The sequence below is a fragment of the Pogoniulus pusillus genome, chromosome 25 (genome assembly GCF_015220805.1).
Source record: "Pogoniulus pusillus isolate bPogPus1 chromosome 25, bPogPus1.pri, whole genome shotgun sequence".
Lineage (NCBI taxonomy): Eukaryota > Metazoa > Chordata > Aves > Piciformes > Lybiidae > Pogoniulus > Pogoniulus pusillus.
Window position 1 is genome coordinate 11,604,502 of NC_087288.1, and position 24,599 is coordinate 11,629,100.

Here is a 24,599-nt window from a genome sequence, read left to right on the forward strand (position 1 = left end):
AGAGCATGCATTGGGAAAAAAGACTCTCTGGAGCTGGCTAATTCTAGCTGTCTACAAAACAGACTCAAAGGACTTTTTTAGCCCAACAAAGCTTCATCCCTTTTGCCTTCAAATTCCTAAGTCAGATGAAGATGCTGTTGCCTCCAGCACAGTAACTTTCAGGCAGCTCAGCAATGCTGAAACGTAAGGTTCGATGGAAAAGCAGTGGAACAAGATGTGGTGTTCACCAGCAGGCTGAGGAAGGTTGTGAAGATTATCATTTAATTTTTACCTAACTTTTAAGGCATATATATCAATAACACCGACTTCTAATATCTGATGTGGATTATATTATTGGTAGCCTGAATTAGCCCATAGTCTTCCACAGTGCTGAAATGCCTATTAAACAGGCTCCCAGGGGAGGCTTTGGCTTATATGGCCAATACACTTGCTTTATAGCTACTAGGATTCACAGAATCATGGAATGAGTCAGGGTTGGAAGGGACCACAAGGATCATCTAGTTCCAACCCCCCTGCCATGGGCAGGGACACCCTACCCTAGAGCAGGCTGCCCACAGCCTCATCCAGCCTGGCCTTAAACACCTCCCTGGGCAACCCATTCCAGGCTCTCACCTCTCTCACGCTGAACAACTTCCTACTCACAGCCAGTCTGAACCTACCCACCTGCAGCTTTGCTCCATTCCCCCCAGTACTGTCACTCCCTGAGAGCCTAAAAAGTCCCTCCCCAGCTTCTTTGTAGGCCACCTTCAGATACTAAAAGGCCACAAGGAGGTCACCTGGGAGCCTCCTCTTCTGCAATCTGAACAGCCCCAACTCTTTCAGTCTGTCCTCAAAGTAGAGGTGCTGCAGTCCTCTGCCCATCCCTATGGCCCTTCTCTGGACATTGTCCAGCATGTCCACATCCCTCTTGTAGTAGGGGCTCCAGAACTGGATGCAGTACTCCAGGTGGGGTCTCATCAGAGCAGAGTAGTGGGGGAGAATCACCTCCCTCCACCTGCTGGCCGCACTTCTCCTGATGCAGGCCAGGCTCTGGCTGGCCCTCCAGGCTGCAAGTGCACACTGCTGGCTCCTGTTGAGCTTCTGTTCAGCAGCACCCCTAAGTTCCTCTCCTCAGGGCTGCTCTCCAACCAGTCACAGCTCAGCCTGTATTTGTGCTTGGGATTGCCTCGACCCAGATGCAGGACCTTGCAACCTCATGAGGCTGGCTTGTGCCCACTTCTCCAGATCCCTCTGGCTTCACAAAGGGAACAGTAAGACATGACCCAGAAGTTGTCAGTGCACCCTTACTGAGTCCAATTGTATCTTGGACTATGATCACTAGTAGGATTGCTCACCAGGAAATGGACTTCAGCACAGCAAGAGGTACACAGAGAGGCTGGGATGATGAGCAATGTAAATCCAGAGCAATCTCTCTTTCAGATTAAGACAAAAGCAACAGCAGGGAGCTTTTGCTCTACACTGTTTCTTATATTTGCAGGAAACTGCAGGAGATTGAAACTTGTAGTGAGCATCTGTGAACCAGTCTGCATCGTTATTAGGACCAGATCACTCACTCTTGGGTTACTCACAGACAGTAAAGGCAAAAATGTGAAATTCCCTATGAGAAACTGCTTTGTAATTGTTCAAGGAACTTTTCTCTCTCCACCTGTTCAATACTACAATACAGATTAAATGACCTATTGATATTTATATTTAGGAAGAATCTTGATCCTCCATGTTTAGCTTGGTCCTCAACATTCAGCCTGATTTCCTCTAAGCATTTTACCTGCCCACTAGGCAGAACATTCACACCATTTAAGCACTGTAGCCACATGTCTCAGCTGGCTGCAAAAGAAACAGCTGACCAGGGTAACCATTAAATAAATGAGATAATCCACCACTATTTGCCCAGTAAATTGCCTTCCCTATTACATGCACAGCTGCCTAAAGTAGGAGACCAAAGCGGTTGCACTGCTGCCACCAAGAGTCTGCCCCAAATGCTGACCTGTAAAGTATCCCAATGCTGTCTCTTAGCACCCTCCTGTGACAAGGCTGTTACACATTGGAACCTAAGGCTGGGGATGAGGTCACAAATGAAGGCTGAAAATCAGGGATCAGGTCTGCGTTTTTCCAGCTGACTTGGACTTGCTGAGGGTGCACTCGATTGCTCTGGACATATCACTGACAAAGATGTTAAACAGCACTGGTGCCAGCACTGACCCCTGAGGGACACCACTTAGCACTGGTCTCCAGGTGGACATTGTGCCCTTGATCACCACTCTCTGTGTGCCACCATCCAGCCAATTCTGTATCCAGCAGTGTCCCACCCAGTTTTTTCCAGTTTGGTGACCAGGATATGATGTGGGATAGGATATAGCTCAACATAACAGCTGTAATTTAGGCTGTTCTGATTGTTCTGATTTAGTAATGCAGTTGTTATTGATACAGTTTTTACTCCTGATAGCCACTTTGTATTCATAGCAATTGCTACCTAGGAGTTTGATTCAACTGTTTTGATAAAACAGGCATAAAAGATGCAAAATGGCAAATCAGAGGCAATTACAATTAATTGCACCAGCAAGTAGTAAAGCATTTGTAGCTTAGGAAAAATCAACAATGCATTTTTAATATTCTGAAACAAAATAAGCAAAAAACATATTTAAGCCAGATCATAAATTTTGTAGGAATGAATAAGTAAAAGGCAATTCCCAACCATTACAGCGCAGCACTGCCACCTTGAGGGCTTCAGAGAGGTAAAACCAAGCTGCAGGTGTTGCTCTGGAGGTATTTTAATGTGCAGAAAACCAAAAAGTAATGCAGAACCCCAAACAACTCTCAAATAGTTTTCTTGATTCGGTGTTGTTAAAAGTAAAACCGTTTGCAAACACCAGCCACTTTACCATACAGTCTTTCCTGAATGATAACTACTACACAATTTTGTTGTTGCTTGCTTTCCTCCTTTCATTAGCTGGTACCTGCATTTTGCAGGTGGTGCAGCACAACACAAAATTCTTGTCCTACATGGTACGTTTGGATTAGACTAACAGCACTGCAAATTCAACCCTTTGATGTTTTACAGCCTATACAATAAAGATCCCCATGAAGGTCAGTAGAACTACACTGTGCTAGTTGAGGTATTAATCTGCTCTCTAAAAAAGTATAGGCATCTTAAAGAATAATAGAATGGTTTAGGTGGAAGGGACCTCAAAGATCAGCCTGTCCTCATAGAAGAGCTGCTGCAGCCCTATGACTATCTTTGTGGCTTCCTCTACACTGGCTCCAACAGTTCCATGTCCTTCCTATCATCCAGTCCTATCTAACCAACCAGACCATGGCACTAAGTGTCCCATACAGTCTTTTCTTGAACACCTGCAGGGACAGCGACTCCACCACCTCCCTGGGCAGCCCATTCCAATGCCAATCACTCTCTGTCAAGAACTTCCATCTAACATCCAGCCTAGACCTCCCCTGGCACAACTTGAGGCTGTGTCCCCTTGTTCTGTTGCTGGGTGCCTGGCAGAAGAGACCAATCCCACCTGGTTATAACCTCCCTTCAGGTAGTTGCAGACAGCAATGAGGTCACATAAGCATCCAGAAAATAAAGGCTTCCTGTGCAAAGTACAATTACCCTCCTGCAAAACACAGGTGCTGCTGTGCTGGACAGGACAGCAGCCTCAAGGAGTCAGTTTAGAGCTCAGCTGCTGAGCAAACCAAAGAAAGTGTTACTTCAAATACTGTGTTCTGAAACAGACCTTTCAGGAGCTGGCAGACAAAAGACATTCAAACTGCCTGGGCAGAAAGGAGTATATATCTCATCAGTTATGCTAAGTAGACCCACACCAATCATTAGTCAAAAACTTTAACCTAAACATAACCTGCTTTGATAGGTCTCCTACCTAGCAGGAAGAGACAGTGTAGAAATCTTTCTGCTTTGATAGCTAAAAAGTATTTACAAGCACAAAGAAAGAGCAGTTATCATTCTGCATATAGAAAAAAAATCAATGCTTCTTAGAATCATAGAAGGGTTTACGTTGGAAGGGACCTCAAGGATCATCTAGTTCCAACTCCCTGCCATAGGTGGGGACACCTCCCATCAGAACAGTTCACTCAAGGCCTCATTCATAGCCAAGGGAATAATTGGATTAGAAAGAGCAGTTCATTATTAATTTAGCTTCTTGTGTTATTCAGTTGTGAGAACACAGACATCTGGTTTGTATGCTTCTTTTACCAGTACCATACATTACACACAGCATAATTTTAGTCCACGGGCGGTGAATCTCTGCACAATTCTAATCTGAAAAGCCTTTCTACCAGATAAAAAAAGCAATCTGCTTTGCCATATTCATTTTCTGTACTTTCAGAACAATAATGTATGGTAAACATAAGGAGGACCCAAATATTTTTTCTTTAATAATAGCATTAACTCAATGTGTTTGATTTGGTACAACACTACCTGGGTTCATAACATAATCACCTATACAAACTCTTCCTAATAGAGTCATAACAACTGTTAAGATTATTTTTCAGTAGGTTCCAGCTTAAAAGAAGGAAGCACAAGTATCTTCTTATACATTTAATCAGCTTTCAAAAGTTAAGTACCTTGTATCCGTTACAGTGTCAGCGCATGCCCAGAATCTGCCTGCTCTTGAGTTGAAAGTTCTTTTCCAGTTCAGACAGTGCTTGAGCCCTTAGGTTTGCAGCATACATACGTCTTTTGAGATCAGAGCATTTTCCTTTAGGAGGAGGATAGTTTTCCACATTAACAGCATTGTCTTCGCTTCCAAAGTGTACTTTCTTCTTAGTTGTAGAAAAGGGAAGCAGGAGTGCATTATCTTAAGAAATAAAATAAACAAGTACTGACTTAGTGCATCTTTCAGCATTTATTGCTCATGTCTTTTAGCACTGTTACCCATTTTATCTACATACAGCTGTAATTAATTTAGTTGAAATGTTGCTATGACCAGAAATGCATTTTTTTTCCCCATGTTGTGAATAAAATTTGAAAACAAGACTTTAAAATCATTATGGTAAAAAGATATATGTCAGTGTAGTTTGTAGAGTGCACCTTCCATCACCTTGGGAAATATCAGTTGACATAAGGAGGGAAGACATGGAAATTCCTTTGAAGGACAGAAATTAAACAGCAACAAAATCCATTTCCAAAAAAATTTCAATTTCCCTTAGGTACCAAAAGACCTTGTCTGTCTTTCGTGGAAAGAGCAGACCTAACCTGCCCAGTGATCTTCCTGCATTACCTACATTGTCACTCTATCATTGAATTAAGTCAGTGGGATATGCCTATGGCAGGGGGTTGGAACTGGATGATCCTTAAGGTCCCTTCCAACTTAAACCATTCTATGGTTCTATATCAACTAGGCTCTGACTCCATGATAACAAACTCAAGCACATTAAAATTTAACAAGCAAAGATGCAATAAGCACAGGAGTGATTAGAATCAAACTGAAGAGGCTAGTGAATGTTATAGCATTTTGTAGTTTCACATCATGTAAACATTAAATCATTGCCCAGCAACCAGAAAATAGAACATGGTGTTAAAAACATGCATTTTTGGTATCCCATTGTGAATCACACACCTGACTTTGGGGAGAAATAAGGGATCTCAAAGATGTGGGAAATGCAATGCAGTTGTGAAAAACACAGCAATATTTGGGCAACTGGAGACAAGGAAGTGATCTTGCTAACAGACTGGTGAAACACTTAGTCCACTCATGTAAGAACTGGAAGAATTTTAGAAGCAGCTTTAGTGGAGTACTGTTGAATGAGAATGGGAAGAGCAGCAAACATTGTTACAAATGCTCAACTGACTGATGTGCAGATAATGCAAGACTGACACTGACCAAGTCTTGCACTAACTATAGTCTGAGCTGAGGTATTAACTACTCCAAGTGGTTTTGCACACCTTCAAAAACTAATAGCCCTGAATGAAGGCAAAATGCAGAAGGGAGTGGGAGATGCAGAAGAGAACAGAAGCAAATGCTGAAGCTCATTTACTTTCCAGCTCATTTACCTTATTCAGTGTTAGAGGCAACATCTGAAAGCCCAAGGCAAGTTTAAACAGTATAATGCAAAATTAAGACTAATGTATCAGGCACTAAATCATGTGGAACTCTCAAAATTGACAGGAGTGGCAGTGTACTTAATGTTCAAGTACCACTAACTTCTGGTGATGTTTTACTTGTGTTGTTGCCTGCTACAAGAGGCACTTCTTGAAAGAACAAAAAAACCCAAAGAGACAAAAGGCCATTTCAGCTTTATTGCTATTGGAGGCAGTGAAATGTTCATCTTCCTTTACCTGTCAAGAGCTAAATGAATAAGTTGTTGCTGCCATGTTAAAGGGTGTTGACACTTTTGTTTCAGAATACTACTAAGGACCCAGCTAGTTCACAGAACTACAGAATATTAGGGTTTGGAGGGCACAGTGAAAGCTCATCCAGTCCAATCTTCCTGCCAGAGCAGAATCACCTATACCAGATGACACAGAAATGCACGCAGGCAGATTTTTAATATCTGCAGAGAGAGAGACTCCAGAACCACCCCAGGCATCATGTTCCAGTGCTCTGGCACTCTCACAGTGAAAAAAATTTCTCCTCATGTTTCCATGAAACTTACTAAGCTTCAACTTCCACCCATTGCCCCTTGTGATGTCATTGAGCATCACCCAGCAGAACCTGGCTCCAGCCTCCTGGCAGTCACCCTTTACATATTTAAGAACACTGATGAGGTCACCTCTCAGTCTCCTCTCCAAACTAAAGAGCCCCATCTCCCTCAGTCTCTTCCTGTAAGGAAGATGTTCCACCCCCTTAATCATCTTTGTGGCTCTGTTCTGGACTCATTCAAACAGCTCCCTGCCTTACTGAAACGAGGAGCCCAGAACTAGATACACTATTCAGATGCACAGGTGCATGCCTTCAGGATTTATGGGTGTGCAGATTACTCAACTTTCCCCTAATCCTGCCCTCAGCCACCAAGTAAAACTCCTTTGTCCTGTCTTCCTCTGGGGCAACGGGGGTCTGGGGCTCCTGAGGACAATCTCCAGCAGTATAGATGGAGACAAAGAAGGCATTTAGTAACTCCACCTTCTTTGTATCCTGTCACCAAGGCACTCATCTCATTCAGCAGAGGGCCTGCACTACCTCTAGTGTTAGTTTTTCCTGCAGTGTGTTTGAGGAAGCCCTGTCTGTTGTCCTTGCCCTCCCTTGAAAGGTTGAATTCAAAGGAGGTCTTAGCTTTCCTAGTTGCCTCCCTACATCCTCTGACAAGCAGCCTCACATTCCATGATCTGGCTATTCTACCAATATTGCAAAACACATTTAGAGTAATTTTAACTATTAGAAGATGAGTGCAATGAACATATGATATTACCTCTTATAATATTGAGGACTAAACCAAGGCTAAAGTGACTGTCAAATACTTATAGGGTAATATCTACTGTAAAACAAATTGGACTATAGCACATTTTCAAGTGGAATATGATAATAGTTGATATTCTCCAGAGCTTGTATGATGCACCAATCACAACTGAGTCACTTGCAAAAACTTATTTTCCACTTTGAAGTGAATAGAAGTGCAACTTTATTAAAATTCACTAAGTCAAAGGTTTATAAAGAGACATCCACAAGTAAAATAAGTGCAGCTCTGAGAAATTTGAGTTACAAATCAGCACTCAGCCTTACCACAAGTACTTAATTTTTGAAACAGCACAAGACTGAAGTGCTGACAGTAGTAACTCACATGTGGTTTAGCAGCATTGACCAAGTCTTTTTGTGGAGTAGAAAATTAGGAGTCTCCTCCCAATGACACAGATAATTGGACTTTGCATTGCTGCAGTGGGACCAGGTACAACATGCTGAGTATGAAGGGCATTCTTCTAGTCATACCAGCCTATGTTTATCTGTGCCAGTGCAATTCTGGTGCATTTTCATACCTGGAGCATCTGCACAAGCTAATGTCCTCTGTTTGAAAAGACTGTAGTTCCTCATCAAGTTTTCAGCTCTGTTAAAGAAAGAAGTTTAAGCTTTTTGTTGCATTACTGCAGAGTTTCTTACATAGGCAATTATGGGTTAGTAAGGTACCTAGCAAGTTTGTCCTCAGCCAGTCTCTCTCGAACACAGAGTTCTCGTTCTCGCTCTGGAAGTAGAAATGTGGTAGTAGGCAGTGTTAAAATGTAAATGTTAAAGTTTGAGTGATTATGCATGATGGAGCTCCTTGCAGAAAAAGATAGTGGCCTGTCAAACACATCCACATTTCTGCTTCTATGGCTCTAAACAAAGATCAGTGCACTGACAAAGCATTGGGCAAGTACTCTGAAGTGTTAGGCATGCTTCCCCTCCACCAAATTCTACCAAGTCCACAACAATGAAGCTATAAGCAGCTTTCTATTCTGCACATTAGCCCATGGCACAGGACGACAGATCTAAATACTCAGATACCACAAATCACCTATGACTAAACACCCTGTTTACAGCAGTTGCTATTCAGGCTCAGAAGACAATATGTATGGTTAGATTCTATATTACAGAGCCTACTGCATGTGCAAAGATGTATTTTATGTGGGCAGGAAATCCCAATTCTTGTGGCCAGCCATCTATAGTTTCACATGGAAGCTAACTGTAGGGTGCAGCTTTTATAAAAGCAGTTGGTTTACCCAGGTATGTTTTGCTCCAGGCTCACCTGAGACTACACAAAGCCTAGCCAATGTCAACTGACAGGGTAGGTGAAAAGAACCTACACTGTATGGTGCAAAGCAAAATATCCAGACCCTATTTTTCTGTATGCTTTCCTAATTACCACTTGCATTTGGTAAATCTTCCCAAACCAGACTTTTCTATCAAAATTGTCAATTGTATCTTAGTCATTTAAAAAAAGAACTAGTATGAGTAAGCCCAAGCATTCCTGTTCAGTGCAGGAGTATGGTATCCTACTATACCAAAATGAGGGGTTTGAAAACCTTTCCTTTCTCTGCACTTATTGTTTTGGGTCAGAGCCCCACTGCCACCCGCTCTCCAAAGGGGAATATCATACGCTCCAAACGCTGCTCTCTCTCTTTAATGGCTTGTTCTCGCTCCTGTAACTGTTGCTCCTTCTGTTTCAGCTCATTCACTGCAGCATCAGAATGCATTCTTTCTGGCTCCCATGATCTTCGGCCTCTCTTGTCAGAATTTTGTCTTTGTTCCTCTGCCACTAAATCTGCTATCAAGGGGTGCTGCAGAATATCTTCAACAGAAGGTCGGCAATAATCCTAAAGGAAAAACATGACCAATAGGTACCATCTGTAACCAAGAAACATCAAGACTCACCGAGCAAGACTCACCCTAGGTTGACACCAGCTGAGGTGCTATACAGTGAAGAAGAAGCTGGAGAAAAATAGAGTTAGGAAGGGGTACACAACCAGATAACAAAAGCCAAGGGATGAAGCTGTTACCAGCCTTCAGGTCCAGAAACTGCAAGTCTGGTTCTGCCAGCCCAGGAACTCACTCCTCTCAGAACCAGACTGGGGTGATGGCCCTGCAGAGGCAATTGTTAAGTTTTGTTCTTCCATGCAGCATTCTTCTTAACACCCCCATACCAGCCAATGAAAGGGCAAACTATGCATTAGCCCCGAAGCACAACATGAGATGAAGACAAAACAACCACCTCCAACTTCCAAACACATTGGAAATATTTACCCTTGAAGTTAAGACCTTGGTTATGTCACAGTTTGGGTGTTCCCCACCCCCTCCTCCCCTTATGAAATCACCCAGACTAGACTCAGCCAGCTGGGAATTAAGGAATGAAGCTTTATATTCACAGTTTAGCACAATATACAAGCAGATATTTACAATATTTGCAGCTACAGACAGAAATATACAAGTTAAAAGTGATACAGAAACACAAGAGCCCTCACAGAAACCAGGAGGGGCTCCCAACCATCTTTCTGTCTTCTTTCCTCCCCTCTACCTTATCCCAGACTTCACCTTACGTGCAAGGTGAGTTTGGAGGATCAGCAAGGGGAAGGAAGAAGCAGAAAGATTAGTTACACAGAAAGCAGATCAGGGAGAAAAGTGCAGGCACCAGCTGCAACAGAGAGCCACTGCAACTGTATTATCTATGTATAAAAACAAAATCACAAAACATCTCAGCAAGCCCATGAGTGAAGTAGACACCACCATTGTTTCCTTTTCACAGCCTATAATCTAGTTTTTCTCACTAGAACATTTCAGCTAGCCTCAAACTAGCACAGTTTAGTACACTGTTAGGAAACTAAGCCAAAACAGCCTTTTTGCATCCTGTGAAACAAACATAACACTTAAGCACAATTTCCCCCTCCTTCCTCTGCAAGTGATATTGCCAGTGGCAAGGTGATAGCAACCACTACTTCAGATCAGATAATTTCATAGCTGAGAACAACAGCATTTCAGTACTGGGTTCAAATTATAGGTGGACAAATAAGCAGATGAATCTTACCTTTACATTTAGCATCTCTTTGAGAAGTTCATTCAGCTGCTCTGAGTAACGATATGGAATTCGCCTGAACTTCCCTTCCTTTATCTTCTCTGCCAACTCCTTTTGGTTATAAGCTCTAAATGGAGGCCTGAGGGAGAACATATTTTTCTTGGAGTCCTTCATTAGGTTTACAGAACTTATTTTCATTTTAGAAGTACCAGATTAAGAAAAAAGTTGCAACCAAAGGTTTGATTTGACATCAAGATCAATGCAGAAATAAAAATCTAGAATTGATTTCCAAAACCTTTAAGCTTTCCACTCCCACAAAGTTTAATCAAAACATGCATTAACAGCTATGCTGATACACTACCACACAACTATACTTACGAGAGAGCACATAATTCATACAGGAGACATCCAAGAGACCAGATGTCAGATTTTTCATTGTATGACATGTGGTTCATTTGTTCCTAAAGAAAGAGAAAGGTCTCTAAGATATTCTATTATTACAAGATAACCAGCTACTGTTCAAACCTGAATTAAACCATACTGGGCTTACTTTTAAGATTCCATCTTAATTTATTCCCACAGTTACTCTCACTAGCAGGATATTAACAAGTTATGGGAGTACTACACTGTAGAAGACTGAAGCACTGCACTGATCTTCAGTTGATACCATTCTGTATTTTAGTCAGCGTTAATCTTTCCCATAGGAAAGACAACATATCAGGGAAAGAACACTTTCTCATCTTCACTACAAGCTGAAGTCCTACCACCAAGAAGTAGTTTAATAAGCTCTTTACCTGAATATCACAAAACACACAGGCACACTAGCTTCCCTGTTCCTCTTCAGGAACAGTAGACTTCAACACATCTACAATACTCCAAGAACATATCAAAACTTATACCACAAAAAGCAACTTTAATTAGAAGGTAGTAACAGCACAGGGAAGAAGGGAAATGAAAATAACTGCAAAATAACCAGTGTGAAAAAGTCATTTCTGTTTAAGACTAGTAACTCCTCATTAAAACCTCTCAAACATCCATGGACTCTGAGGCCACATTACAGAAAAAAAGATCTTGGAAAGACAAAGGTAAGGTTAAAGCACAGAAGAGAGGTCTTACTGGAGACATATAATATGGAGTTCCAACAAATGTTTTGGCAAAGCTGGTGTCGTGGTGCAATATTCTAGCCAGGCCAAAATCTCCAAGTTTCACATTCTGTTTGCCATCTAGAAAGACATTCGCTGGTTTTAGGTCGCGATGTACAGTGACTCCACCATCACTCCGTCTGTGGCATTCCTTCAAGGCCAAAGCCAATTGAGTCAACACTCTGAGAACAAAGCTTTCTTCCAAATAATGCCTGAAAGATGAACGTGTTGTTTAACAGCTATTCTCTGAGCATGCACCACTTTTAAGTGGTTGCTACCAGCACTTTGTAAAAAACTAACAGCAACACACATCTACATATACTATTTTTCAAAACAGAAATTAAACCCCCTCCAAAAAAACCCACTCCAAATGCTGAAGGCATCTAGATTTTTGTTGTAGAGTCCCTGTGATGTTTCTTTCCTCCCATAAACTAATACATAGCATTTCCATTGCTTAGCACAGAAATAAATTTGATGCTTCTGTAATGGCAGCTCTCCCTTTAATCACTTATGAGAACATTGCATTGTCAGCTGTTTATGATGGGCAACACACAACAGCAACAGAGTCAAAGCTGGGATGATTTGTAATATAACCTTCCTTAAATGAAAGCACTGATACTTAGGGAGCAGCTGCCATACCATTTCAGACTATTCTCACAAAGTAACATCAAACTGGCATCATGTACTTATTTAACCACAGAATGTGAAAACCACTGTAGTACTTCAGAAGTAGGCTGATAAGAGCAGACCAAGGTGAAGTCTCATCAACTTGATGTCTCCACAAGCTTTATATGCAGGCACATGAAATAGCTTTTAACAGCATGTTCAGAATCACTTCCCCCTTTCATGCGTTTTGGTATTCCAACAAAAAGAAAAGGCTAGAAAGGGTTTTACTGATGGCCAAGTCAGAACAACTCACAGATCAAGGGCCCTAGCTGCAAAAACTATGACTTGCCAGTTTATGGTTTCAAGCCCATGCATATAGCACTGCATCCAGAAACCCTTCAACTGCTTCTGCCTCAAAAGGGAGCTGAGCTCTTTTACAGTTTTCACAGAAACCTCTAATCAGCTGGTGCATTCATTAACGCAATTTCCCCTCACTGTTAAGTTTTTTACACAAAACCTTTCACATTTCAGAAGAATTATTTGGTCCAAAGGAAGAAGAGACAGATTGCACTTTTGATTTCCCAAGATGTGAGGTACTCCAGAAGGGACACAAACAGATTTCACATGCCTTTCTTTCGTGCACTTGGCAATTAAGCTGGCCAGGTCACCGCCATCGCAGTACTCCATCACGATGTACAAGGTCGTGCTGCTTCTGTCGACGATCCGATCATAATAGCGGACGATATTCGGATGCCTCAGCTCCCGAAGCAGATTGACTTCCGAAACAAGCATTTGTTTCTCTGCCTCTGTCATTGAGCCATAGTCAAGTTCCTTCCATACCAAGATCTAGGGAGAAACAACACACTCACTTCAGGAGTCACTATACCCAAGACAGAGCCCCGCAGAAGGGAGCGGGGCTCGTTCAAACCCACTCGCTTATCTCACAGAACCGCCAGCACCCATCCGAAACCGACAGCAATGCTACGGTGCCTCAGCCGCCCATCCCGCCGCCTAGCCTCACCTTGCCGTCGGCCTTACGGCGCACCTTGCGGCACTTGCCGTACGATCCGGTGCCGATGGTAAGCAGCACCTCGTAGTCGTCGGGACGGCCGGGCATAACGAGGAGAGCACCAAGTCCCTTGCAGACACGGCTCCGCACCCGCACCGTTTAAACGCACCGCCCCTCCCTCCCGTTGGCCGAACTCGCCAGCCCACTCGCTTCGCCTGCCTTCCTATTGGCTACGCCGCCGTAAACAGCGGCGGCAAGGCGACGGCAGTTACAACGGCCGGGCGGCGGCGAGATATCGCGATAGCACGGGACGCGCGCTGCTCCCGCCGCCCGGGGAGCTGGGGTCGGCGCTGCCCGCGGGGCTGGCAGAGTGGCAGCGGCTAGGTGGGGCACGGCACGGCGGCAGGCAGCCCGCCCGCCCCGTCCCCCTGCGATAGCGCAGAAAGAAGCCAGCACCTGGCTCCATACTTCCACGCGGACCGGGCGAGGGACTAGGTGGCCGTTCGAGGTTCCGCCAGATGAACGGCTTTTAGTTCAGGCTTTTTTCGTTCGCGTTTCCCGAGGAGAGCAAGCTCAGACATTACTGGCAGAGGAAATCCTGTTTGTCTCTTCTTCCCTACAACACAGCAGCAGCTATACACCTGCTGTCGGGTTAGGGCCGACCCTCATCACCACCGCCTGAAAAAGCGGTGCCTGAGGCATCTTCTGCGGTGGAGTAACCACAGCATCATGGAATCACAGAATGAAACAGCTTGGAAGAGTCCAAACATCCAGTCCAACATAGCACCCAGCCCTAGCCAGTCAACTAGACCATAGCACTAAGTGTCTCTGCCAGGCTTTGCTAGAACACGTCCAGGGACAGCGACTCCACCACCTGGGCAGCCCATTCCAATGCCAATCACTCTCTCTGCCAACAACTTCCTCCTAACATCCAGCCTAGACCTCCCCTGGCACAACTTGAGATTGTCCCCTTGTTCTGTTGCTGGGTACCTGGCAGAAGAGACCAACCCCACCTGGCTACAACCTCCCTTCAGGTAGTTGCAGACAGCAATGAGCTCTGCCCTGAGCCTCCTCTTCTGCAGGCTGCACACCCCCAGCTCCCTCAGCCTCTCCTCACAGGGCTCTGCTCCAGGCCACTCAACAGCTTTGGCGCCCTCCTGTGGACACCTTCCAGTACCTCAACATCTCTCTTGAATTGAGGAGCCCAGAACTGGGCACAGCACTCAAGGTGTGGCCTGAGCAGGGCTGAGTACAGGGGCAGAATAACCTCCCTTGTCCTGCTGGCCACACTGTTCCTGATCCAGGCTGTCTACAGCTACCTGAAGGGAGGCTGTAGCCAGGTGGGGTTGGTCTCTTCTGCTAGGCAAGCAGCAACAGAACAAGGGGACACAGTCTCAAGTTGTGCCAGGGGAGGTATAGGCTGCCCTTTGGTCAATAGTGCTACTCAGGATTGTTTGTCATGTCTTAGCATTGTAGTTTCTCCCTGTGGCTGTAGCATGTGAGCCACAGGTATTGTGGTTTCCAGTATACTTTCCTCATGATGTTTTTAGTGTTTAAGCTAGAAATAAAGTATTGAAACTGTACCTGGCGTGGGGTGCCCACATGTGAGAGCATTCTCTGGCCCCAGAGAACTCACTGGAACAAGATGTCATGCTATTACTGAGTACTTATGAAATATATTAGTCTTTAGAAAAATCGAAGCCTTTCATCACCAGGAGGCAGAAAAGCCTCTGTTATCCATTATAAAAATCTTACAGCTGTCTATCTGTAGACAATGTCTGTTCATTACAGGGGGCAAAAAATGAGCAAATGAATTACACAGTGTAAAGATGTTTTTTGTTAATAAGTAACATGGTTCATTTTTATTGCTGATTTTAACCATATTAAATGAAAACATATATGCCATTAACATAGTAAATAAATGATGGCATTATGCAATAGAAATAACAAAAGAAATTGACCAAAAGTACAGTACATATCAATCAGGCTGTAAGCTCTGATTTCTGTTTCAAATATTTCTGTATCAAACTTCTGTACTTGCAAATTAGCAAAAGGTCATCATGCATTCCCACTGTTATCAAAGGGAGTCTTTCTATCTATATTTCAAAAGAAAGAGAATGGGTTTTCAATACAGTGTTTCATCTAGGGACTATCTTGAAAGTTTCTTGAGAAATGTTGGGTTGAGTCAGATAAATGTCAAAGTGTCAGGCTCCAAAACCCAGCAGCACAGTCACTTTGCTCCTGATTATGCTTGTTTTTTTAAGAGCTGGATAATTTTGAGAAAATGCATTTCTGAAAGTAGTTATTAAAATGTTAATAGGCAATCCATTGTCTTTCTTTCTGATTTCCATGATGGCCATGTCAGAGAGCACAGAGTCAAGTGAGTCCTAGGCTTGATACTGGGAGAAAGTTCTTCCCAGAGAGAGTGATTGGCATGGGAATGGGCTGCCCAGGGAGGTGGTGGAGTTGCCATCCCTGGAGATGTTGAAGCAAAGCCTGGCTGGGGCACTTAGTGCCATGGTCTGGTTGACTGGCTAGGGCTGGGTGCTAGGTTGGACTGGATGAGCTTAGAGGTCTCTTCCAACCTGGCTGATTCTATGATTCTATACATCAAGTTTCAAATGGAGACCTCCTTTGTAAGGTCTTCTGTTTTCAACCCTGACCTCTAGTTCAAGAGCAGCTCTTAGATTTCTAGTGCTGAATATGTGTGTGTTGACTTCAAGTCTCTGAAAGCTGCCAAAAGTTTTCAACAATATGTTTATAATACTGCTTGCAGTATTTTGTCCTGCCCCCCTCTTTTTTTTTACATCAAATATAAAATTTGATGTAAACCTCTTAATTTCCCTACACTTAACACATGCACAAAAGTAATTCTGTAGTTCTCTGATGAAGTTTGTCAATTTCTATGACATCTGTCAATTCTGCTGTAAGGAGTACCTTTTGTCCTATCCCATGGCATAGTTACCTGAAAAATATTAAATACTGAATAACATGGTAGATGTTAGATGTTAACATGGTATTTTTCTTAGATATTTACTTTTTTTTGCCCATGGTGAGTTTCCAGTGAGTTCTTGGGGCCAGGGAAGGCTCTCACACATGGGTACCCTGCTCTGAGTACAGTTTCAATACTTTATTATAGTTTAAACACTGAAACCATCATGGGAAAGGTATGCTGTAAACCACAATACCTATGGCTCACATGCCACAGCCATAGGGAGAGATTACAATGCCAAATGAGAGCTAACAAACAATCCCAAGTAGCATTATTGATGGAAGGGCAGGCTATACTCACCCTACCCCATTGTCTTCAAGAGGACTCCAGGTAGCCCCAGGCTCCTGAGCCTCTGCCACATATCTCACAATGCCGTGGGCACCGTTTTCAGCTGCTCAGCACACTTAAATCATGCAATCCCTGTCTGACTGACAGGGCCTTGACCCAGCAGCACTCCTGCACATAAACAATCACTGGCTGATGCATTTGGCCTCATGGTACCTATTAAGACTTTTCTTAAAGGACTCTGAAGATCTACCTGTTGTATCAAGCAGCCTCCATAGTAAGCCCCTTCTGCACTTTGCTTTATGACTGGTACTCTGTCAAATGTCAGCTTGAGAGGAAGTGTGGTTATTACTTGTTACAACCTGAGTTCTTTCCTACAAGACACTACATGTACCACATTACAGCAGAAGGTAATTCAGTAATTGTTCACAGCAGCACACAGCAAATAGCTTGTGCAAGACACTTAAGAGGTTTCTATTCCGAAGGTCACATTTTATGTGGCACACCACAATTTTAATTGTCTCATGAAAGAAAAAAAGACAGAGAGATGCCTCTGTCTTTTGTGGAATTTATTCTCATTTAGGAAATCTCAGTGCTGAAAATATTTTTAGGCATCTCCTTCATCATTACTATTCTGTCTCCTGGCAGAGCCCCTTAAATGCCAGCAGTAATTCTTTTTTGCCCTTACCGTCTGTCACCTCCAACATATTATCAACAATTTCAGCCACCTACCATCTGTGCAGCTTTTGATCATGGGTTTGTTTTTTTCCTTTCAGATTGCTATCATCCTTCTGGAAACTATGCACTGGACAAAATGCAGCAGTGTAGGGGAACACAAGGTTAGCAGCTGCAATGTAAGGCAGCAACTGCTGACACCTCAGGCATTCCAGTCCCTAGGTCTGCAAAACTGAGGTGATGACAGACAAATACTTAAGGCCATTGATGCTGTCTCTGAATGTGAAATCTGATTTCAAGGATACCTCATTCCGTTTTGCAGAAGCTGAAGCTCAGAATCTGTTTCCATTTTGGTGATTTCAGTATCATCTCAAACTTAGCCTGAAGCCCAGAAATCATAGAATCAAACAAGTTGGAAGAGACTTCCAAGATCAGCCAGTCCAACCTAGCACCCAGCCCTAGACAATCAACAAGACCATGGCACTAAGTGCCTCATCCAGGCTTGGCTTTAACACCTCCAGGGATGGCAACTCCACCACCTCCCTGGGCAGCCCATTCCAATGCCAATCACTCTCTGTCAACAACTTCCTCCTAACATCCAGTGTATGTCTTCCCTGGCACAGCTTGAGACTGTGTCCCCTTGTTCTGTTGCTGGTTGCCTGGCAGAAGAGACCAACCCCACCTGGCTATAACCTCCCTTCAGGTAGTTGTAGACAGCAATGAGCTCTGCCCTGAGCCTCCTCTTCTCCAGGCTGCACACCCCCAGCTCCCTCAGCCTCTCCTCACAGGGCTGTGCTCCAGGCCCCTCACCAGCTTTGGCGCCCTCATGTGGACACCTTCCAGTACTTCAACATCTCTCTTGAACTGAGGAGCCCAGAACTGGACACAGCACTCAAGGTGTGGCCTGACCAATGCTGAGTACAGGGACAGAATAACCTCCCTTGTCTTACTGGCCACACTGTTCCTGATGCAGGCCAGGATGCCTTTGGCTCTCCTGGCCACCTGAGCACACTGCTGGCTCATGTTCAGCTATTATCTACCAGTGCCTCCAGGTCCCTTTCTGTAATAATAATAAATCATAAATAAATAATAAAAATAATAAATCCATAGTAAAAATCCAAATGGGAATGATATTATATGGACCACATTGATCTGTAATTGCCCTCATTTTCTCTACTCAAAAATAGAAAAGAAACTTTACTTGTACCTAGATAGTTGGTTACAACTTGTTTCAAAGAGCCTGATTTATTTATTTGTTTTTTTTCTGTTTCAGTAGCATCATTACAAAGGACAAAGAGCTGTAACAGGCTCTGAGGATCAAAATTCAGGAGCAGCTGCACAGGTTGCTGATGATTTAAATCAGAAAAAGAAGGGAATTTTCTAGAAAGTAGATGCAGTGAATCAAAGACGCAACCCTGATGTAGGTTTGCAATGTGTAACATTCTTGTGGTCAAATGCATGTTTAGTTAATTAGATCATTTGATTCACAGAATATTAGTTTGAATAAATAGAGGGCTCCAGGGAGCTCCAGAGCTCATCCCCTTTTGCCCACAGGGAAGTCCCCACATTGTGTAATTCCCAGAGAAGTCAGCAGCTTTGCCTGGGTTCCCTGGGGCACAAAGTTTAGCACACCTATGCATGAAGAAGTCCCTTACTGGCTGCTGGCCTAATAATCTGTTAATTCAATTTCTAAGCACCTTCCAACTTGTTCTCCGTGTTCTTCTAAGTCCTGAGAATTCAGGCAGTGAATGTTCTCTGCTAGAGGTCATTATTATATTAATTAGTCATGCTCCAGAGCTTTATGAGGAATAGACTGAAGCATTTAAAAGGCAAAAATTACAACACCACCTCCTAGAATTATGTCAAAGTGACCTCACAAATCTCTGTTGGAATTGCTCACCACCTAAAATGTGATTCTCCCTCTGGCCACAGGGAGCCATGAGGCCACCACTACAATCCCTGAGAAGAAAGCAAGAAAGAAGAAAACCCACACTTCCTAAACTCCATGCCAGGAATTACAGGAGTTGCTCTCTCCTTGAACTAACCTTACCACCTGGGCTCCAGTTAGCTGCTTTCTCACCAGCTCCTGCTGAGAGCCCTGCGTTGCTTTTAGGCATATAGAATGCCTGTGTAGCAAATTACTTGTACCTACTAACTCACCAACAGTAATTAGTGCAGACTGCCATCACAAGGTCTAAATTCAGTTTTGATTGCAATTTAGTTTTGACTGCAATATTAAGGTCACTTCTCACGATGGAGGATGACTATTAATCTGTGATGCCTTCAGCAACAACAGCAGTTGCTTGACCACAGAGAATAATCCAGGTTTTGTGCCATCACCCCAAATGTAGTACTCTTAAACATTTAATTGTTAGTACAGTGCACCAGTAGCATCATAGACCAGAAGGCCTAATCATTATCTCACACTCTAAAATATTTCTGGTATTAACATACAGGTCTGGCAGTGTGTTGGTTTGAGGCTAACTGAAATATTTTAATGAGAAAAAATAGATTATTCTTCTTTCCACCCCTTCACCTTATCCCAGAGTTTGCCTTACATGCAAGGTGAGGTTGGAGGACTGGCAAAGGGGGGTTAGAAACAGAAGGATTAGTTACACAGAAGCAGCCTAGGACACCAGCTGTGACAGAGACACACACACTCTGTCTTACCTGTGCTTGTGTTCTTGCTTCTATACATCTCAGCAAGCCTATGAGTGCAGCAGACATCACCACTGTTTCCTTTTCACAGCCTATAATCTCATTTCTCTCACTAAAATATTCCAGTTAGCCTCAAATTAGCACGCTACTTCACTCATAGGCTTGTTGAGATGTATAAAAACAAGAACACAAAAGAGATAAGACAGTGTGTGAGAATGTATGAGTCTCTATCTATCGCAGCCAGTGCCTGGGCTTTTGCTGTGTAACTCAACTAATTCTGCTTCTAACCCCCCTTGCCAATCCTTGCAGCTCACCTTGACTGTAAGGCATATTCTGGGATAAGGTAGAGGGGTGCAAAGAAAGTGGAAAGGTGGTGGGTCCCCTCCCAGGGAGGAATGCTGTGTTTCTGTATTACCTTTAACCTGTATATTCCTGTCTATAGCTGTAAATATTGTAAGTATCTGCTTGTATATTGTGCTAAACTGTGAATATAAAGCTTCAGTCCTTAATTTCCAGCTGGCTGAGTCTAGTCTGGGTGATTTCATAAGATTGGAGGCGCAGGTAATTCCCAAACCATCACACTGAGATAGTTAACACTCACTGTATACAGTCTTATTTATCAGAGTGCCTAAACATGTATCTGTAATTTGAGTAAGAGTTTAAATATTAAGATAGCTTGGACCAGAAAGTCTGCTGCACTCATTCTCACTGTGCTGGATTAGAGAAGGAATGGTGAAAATGCCATGGACCTGCCTGATATCACATGATAAGTTAATTGCTGATGCAGGAATTGAGCCTGCTAATGCCCAGTTTCAGTCTGTTGTCCCATCCACTGTTCTTGCTGCTCTCTGATCCAAGGTGAAGATTCGGTCTGTAATGCTTACATCTGGGTCCCAACATAGCCTCAACTTCAAATGGCTCTAGCTTTGTCTGACAGTTGATACTTTATAAATAAAAGCCTCCTCTCTTTTTTTATATGTTAAATGAAAGTAAAGTGCATAAAGCAAGGATTACTCCTCAGAGTACTTTAAAAACACTCTGACCAAAGGATATTGGGCATTTCCTTTGCCGCTCTGCAGAGCTCCTTAGAGAACTGAACTACTCTCATTTCTGCAATGGAAGCAAGGGCACCATTTAATTTCCCTCAAGCTAAACAATATATGATAGGCAACAACTCAGAAGTAATTTGACAGTAATGGAGATGACAACTATTACTGTGAGGTATTTCTGCTATGAACATTGTCATTCTGTCCTCATTTCACATACCTCCCCCACACCCTGCCCAAGTTTAGCTATTACAAGGAATCTCTGAACAGCAGGCAATCTCATATACAGCAGATATGCATACAAACTGCTGTCCAGGTAGACTAGTAACTTGAGACTTGGCAGCCTCTGTGGATACAAGAGCCCTGAAGTCCCTCAGAATTCTATACTGCAGATCATAGAATCAACCAGGTTGGAAGAAACCTCCAAGCTCATCCAGGCCAACCTAGCACACAGCCCTAGCCAATCAACCAGACCATGGCACTAAGTGCCCCAGCCAGGCTTTGCTTGAACACCTCCAAGGACGGCAACTCCACCACCTCCCTGGGCAGCCCATTCCAATGCCAATCACTCTCTCTGCCAACAACTTCCTCCTAACACCCAGCCTAGACCTCCCCTGGCACAGCCTGACACTGTGTCCCCTCGTTCTGTTGTTGCTTGTATGGGAGAAGAGACCAACCCCACCTGGCTACAGCCTCCCTTCAGGTAGTTGCAGACAGCAATGAGCTCTGCCCTGAGCCTCCTCTTCTGCAGGCTGCACACCCCCAGCTCCCTCAGCCTGTGCTCACAGGGCTGTGCTCCAGGCCCCTCACCAGCTTTGGCGCCCTCCTGTGGACACCTTCCAGTACCTCAACATCTCTCTTGAATTGAGTAGCCCAGAACTGGACACAGCAGCATTGTGGCCAATATAATCATAAAAGCAAACACTACTGGCTACAGTCCCTAGAGAGTATCAGAGTGGATCCGCTCTCTATCTAAAATGCTTTGATGCATTAATATGCAACTCTGAGATTAAGGGCAAAACCCTGAAATAATGAACGGCCTAGGGTGATGGAAAATGATCTGCAGTCTCTTTATATCCCACTCAAAGCAGCCTCACTTCCCTTTGTCTTCTCTTCCTTTTCCTACAAAGAAATGTGATTTTAACCACAACATTCAAGTCCATAGGTGCCTCATCTCTGACTCCTGCCTGAATAGCTCGTGGAAGCTTATTCATTAGTTAGCCCTTTATCACAGAACTGTAAGAGAAAGACATCACTGTATGATTGTTGAAAACAAGATGATTGCAGGGGGCTTCTGTAAATGTGACTTCTACAAGAATAACTGAATCACCTGCTTGGTGTAACAAGCAATGTATTTGCTAGTCCTAGTAGGCAATTATTTCAGTAGCCTACAAGAAGAATTCAGTCGTCTCGCTCTGGCTTTGAGTAAGACTTCCCTTTTCTTTGAACGAGGACCTCAAGAGTGTCAGCCATCCACACGGATCCACATGCTGCTGTGATTTAGTTGTGGCAATTAATGAGGCAGGCATTATAAAACAGGTCGTTATTTTTCTTTCCAGAAAGCCCCACCCACAGCTCTATGCAAATGAGTTACATTTGGGTTCTAATTCCATCAGGAAAATCTTCCCAAGGATGCTCATGGGCAATTCATTTGTTTAGGAGGATCAGGAAATTGGAAAATTTTAGCCACAAAATGGCTCTACCACACTTACAAATAGGCAGCCTGGAGCCCTATGGTAAGTCTGTGCTACTTACTGTGGGGGAGTAGAAACGTTGAGATAGTCCTGGCTCCTTTGTGGCAGTGTTGGAACTGCTTGGCCATTGAGAGGCTTCCAGATCTTCCCAGGGTGATGAGAAAGAGGTAGATGATCTCTGATTGGATCCTGGTTCCTCTTGGTACAGAGGTTTGCAGAGGTGCCTTAGGTGAGTGATAGAGGTGGCAAACTCTGAAATGTCTTGAGAACTTTTCCCCAGGTGGGATGGTCGTGGAATGATCGTGGAATGATGCTGCCTTCACAGCAGCAGGGGACAGCCAAAACTGCTAGGGTCCTCCAGTCCGGGAAGCAGACAGAAGTTGACTACTGCTAGGGCCTGAGAGAGGGTGGTCCAGATGCTGCTGTCTCTCTCTCAAAAGACCCCAGGGCTTGCCAAGCCTGCAGGTTTGCACAGAAGGGTGCAAAAGTGGGGAGGACCATCCAAAAGCAAGGATGGGATAAAACCAAGAGCCATACAAAAGGTAGGAGCCGTCCAAAAGTGGAGATGGTCCAGTCATGGCAGGAACCTATTCTGATGGGCACTCTGTTAAGGCAGAAGCTCTTCCAAGATGGGAACTCTCAAGGTGGAACCCTTGCTGTATTTATCCTTTTTCTAGACAAAGTGTCCATTTCCCATTTATGTTGGGCCCGAAAACACAGCCAACCACCAGCCTGACTGCAGCACAGGCTTCCACATGGGTCAGCCCACGTGCAGAAAGGCAACCTTTGCTGCCCCACTTCAAACCTGCAGGGCAGGGGTGGGGGAAGCAGGTTTTTGCACTTTCTTCTTCCATTCAAACCCACAGAGAGGGAGAAGAGAGGAATTTGGGGTACCCCTGGATAAATGTGCATCTTATAATTACCTAATACTGACTTCCTAACACCACAGATGTTAAACTAGAGACTCTTGAGAAGGCAAAGATCTGAGGTTTTTGCTCTGCAAACAAATGAAAGAAGGTGGGTTTTTTTCAGTTGGAAATTATTAATAGCAGAGTGGCAGAACACTGGATGTAGCAGCAGTGCATCTGCTGACATTAGATCTGTTCACATCAGCAATAATACTCAGGGTAAAGCAGCTTCTGTCTTTAATACAGGATCTGTTATGTCATGGGAAGTTCAATGTCTGCAATGCAAGCACAATTACATAACGATGCTCCACCCACAGGATCTATTAGTGTGTGTTAGTCAACAAGGGGAGAGACATGCTTACAAACATCAATGTTGCTGACAACACACTGCAGCAGAGATGTCAGCAGACCCTCATGAAAATGGGTTCAAGGAGCAGGTTACATGGTTTTCTTAAGACATTCTCAGTCTCCCTGAAACAGAGAGACCTTCTCTGTTTACTTCTGCTAATCCTGAAAACAACTTCCCAGAACAGGCTATTTTACCATCAGAGTAACTCAACTTGGGGCATAAACTCTGCAGAAATAGATATAGGAGAGAAAAGGGGGAAATTGGTCTACATGCAGAGCTGGACAGCAGCACCAGTTCAAGGTATTGCTTAAGCCAATACAACTAGGGCATTTGGAGACTTACATGGGACAGTGGAAGGTGCCTCCCAACAAAATAACTCCACTTGTGCATGCTTGAGCCAGTTTAGCTAGGCCACTATAAGCTTGTATGCAATTATTCCTACAAAGCTGCTGCCTTTCTCTTTTGCTCAAATTAACTACGTCAGCCAAGTAATAACTTTTCTCCACATTTTGGGAAAGAACAAGCTCTAAATATGGTGCTTATATCAGAAAGAGTCAATTACAGGGAAAGACACATTGAAACACAAAAAAAATCCTTCCCCCAGCAAGGAACAATTAAAAAAAAGGTTTGAAACTAGAGAAGAGTAGATTTAGGTTGGGTGTGAGGAGGAAGTTCTTTTACTATGTAGGTAGCGGAACGCTGAAACAGGCTGCCCAGTGTGGTAGTTGAGACTGCATCCTTGAAGAGACTCAAGGCCAGGCTTGACAGGGCTCTGGGCAACCTGATGTACTGTGGAATGTCCCT

At 43.8% G+C, this 24,599-nt stretch overlaps 1 protein-coding gene across 3 annotated transcripts; it reads right to left on the reverse strand.

The window, feature by feature from the left end:
- Positions 1-4,361: 4,361 nt before the first annotated feature.
- NEK2 (NIMA related kinase 2) lies at positions 4,362-23,144 on the reverse strand. 3 transcript variants are annotated; one of them, XM_064164457.1, is made up of 9 exons: positions 22,600-23,144; positions 12,808-13,025; positions 11,548-11,785; positions 10,810-10,892; positions 10,444-10,570; positions 9,022-9,238; positions 8,073-8,127; positions 7,925-7,992; positions 4,362-4,811 (listed from the first exon to the last, which is right to left on the reverse strand). In XM_064164457.1, exons 2-9 carry the CDS (start codon positions 12,990-12,992, stop codon positions 4,597-4,599), a joined length of 1,188 nt encoding a protein of 395 aa, XP_064020527.1. In that variant the 5' UTR covers positions 12,993-13,025; positions 22,600-23,144; the 3' UTR covers positions 4,362-4,596. The 3 variants fall into 3 exon arrangements, with proteins under 3 accessions (XP_064020527.1, XP_064020526.1, XP_064020525.1); XM_064164456.1 differs by lacking the exon at positions 22,600-23,144 and adding an exon at positions 13,225-13,440; XM_064164455.1 differs by lacking the exon at positions 22,600-23,144 and adding an exon at positions 13,201-13,440.
- Between the last annotated feature and the right edge of the window lie 1,455 nt (positions 23,145-24,599).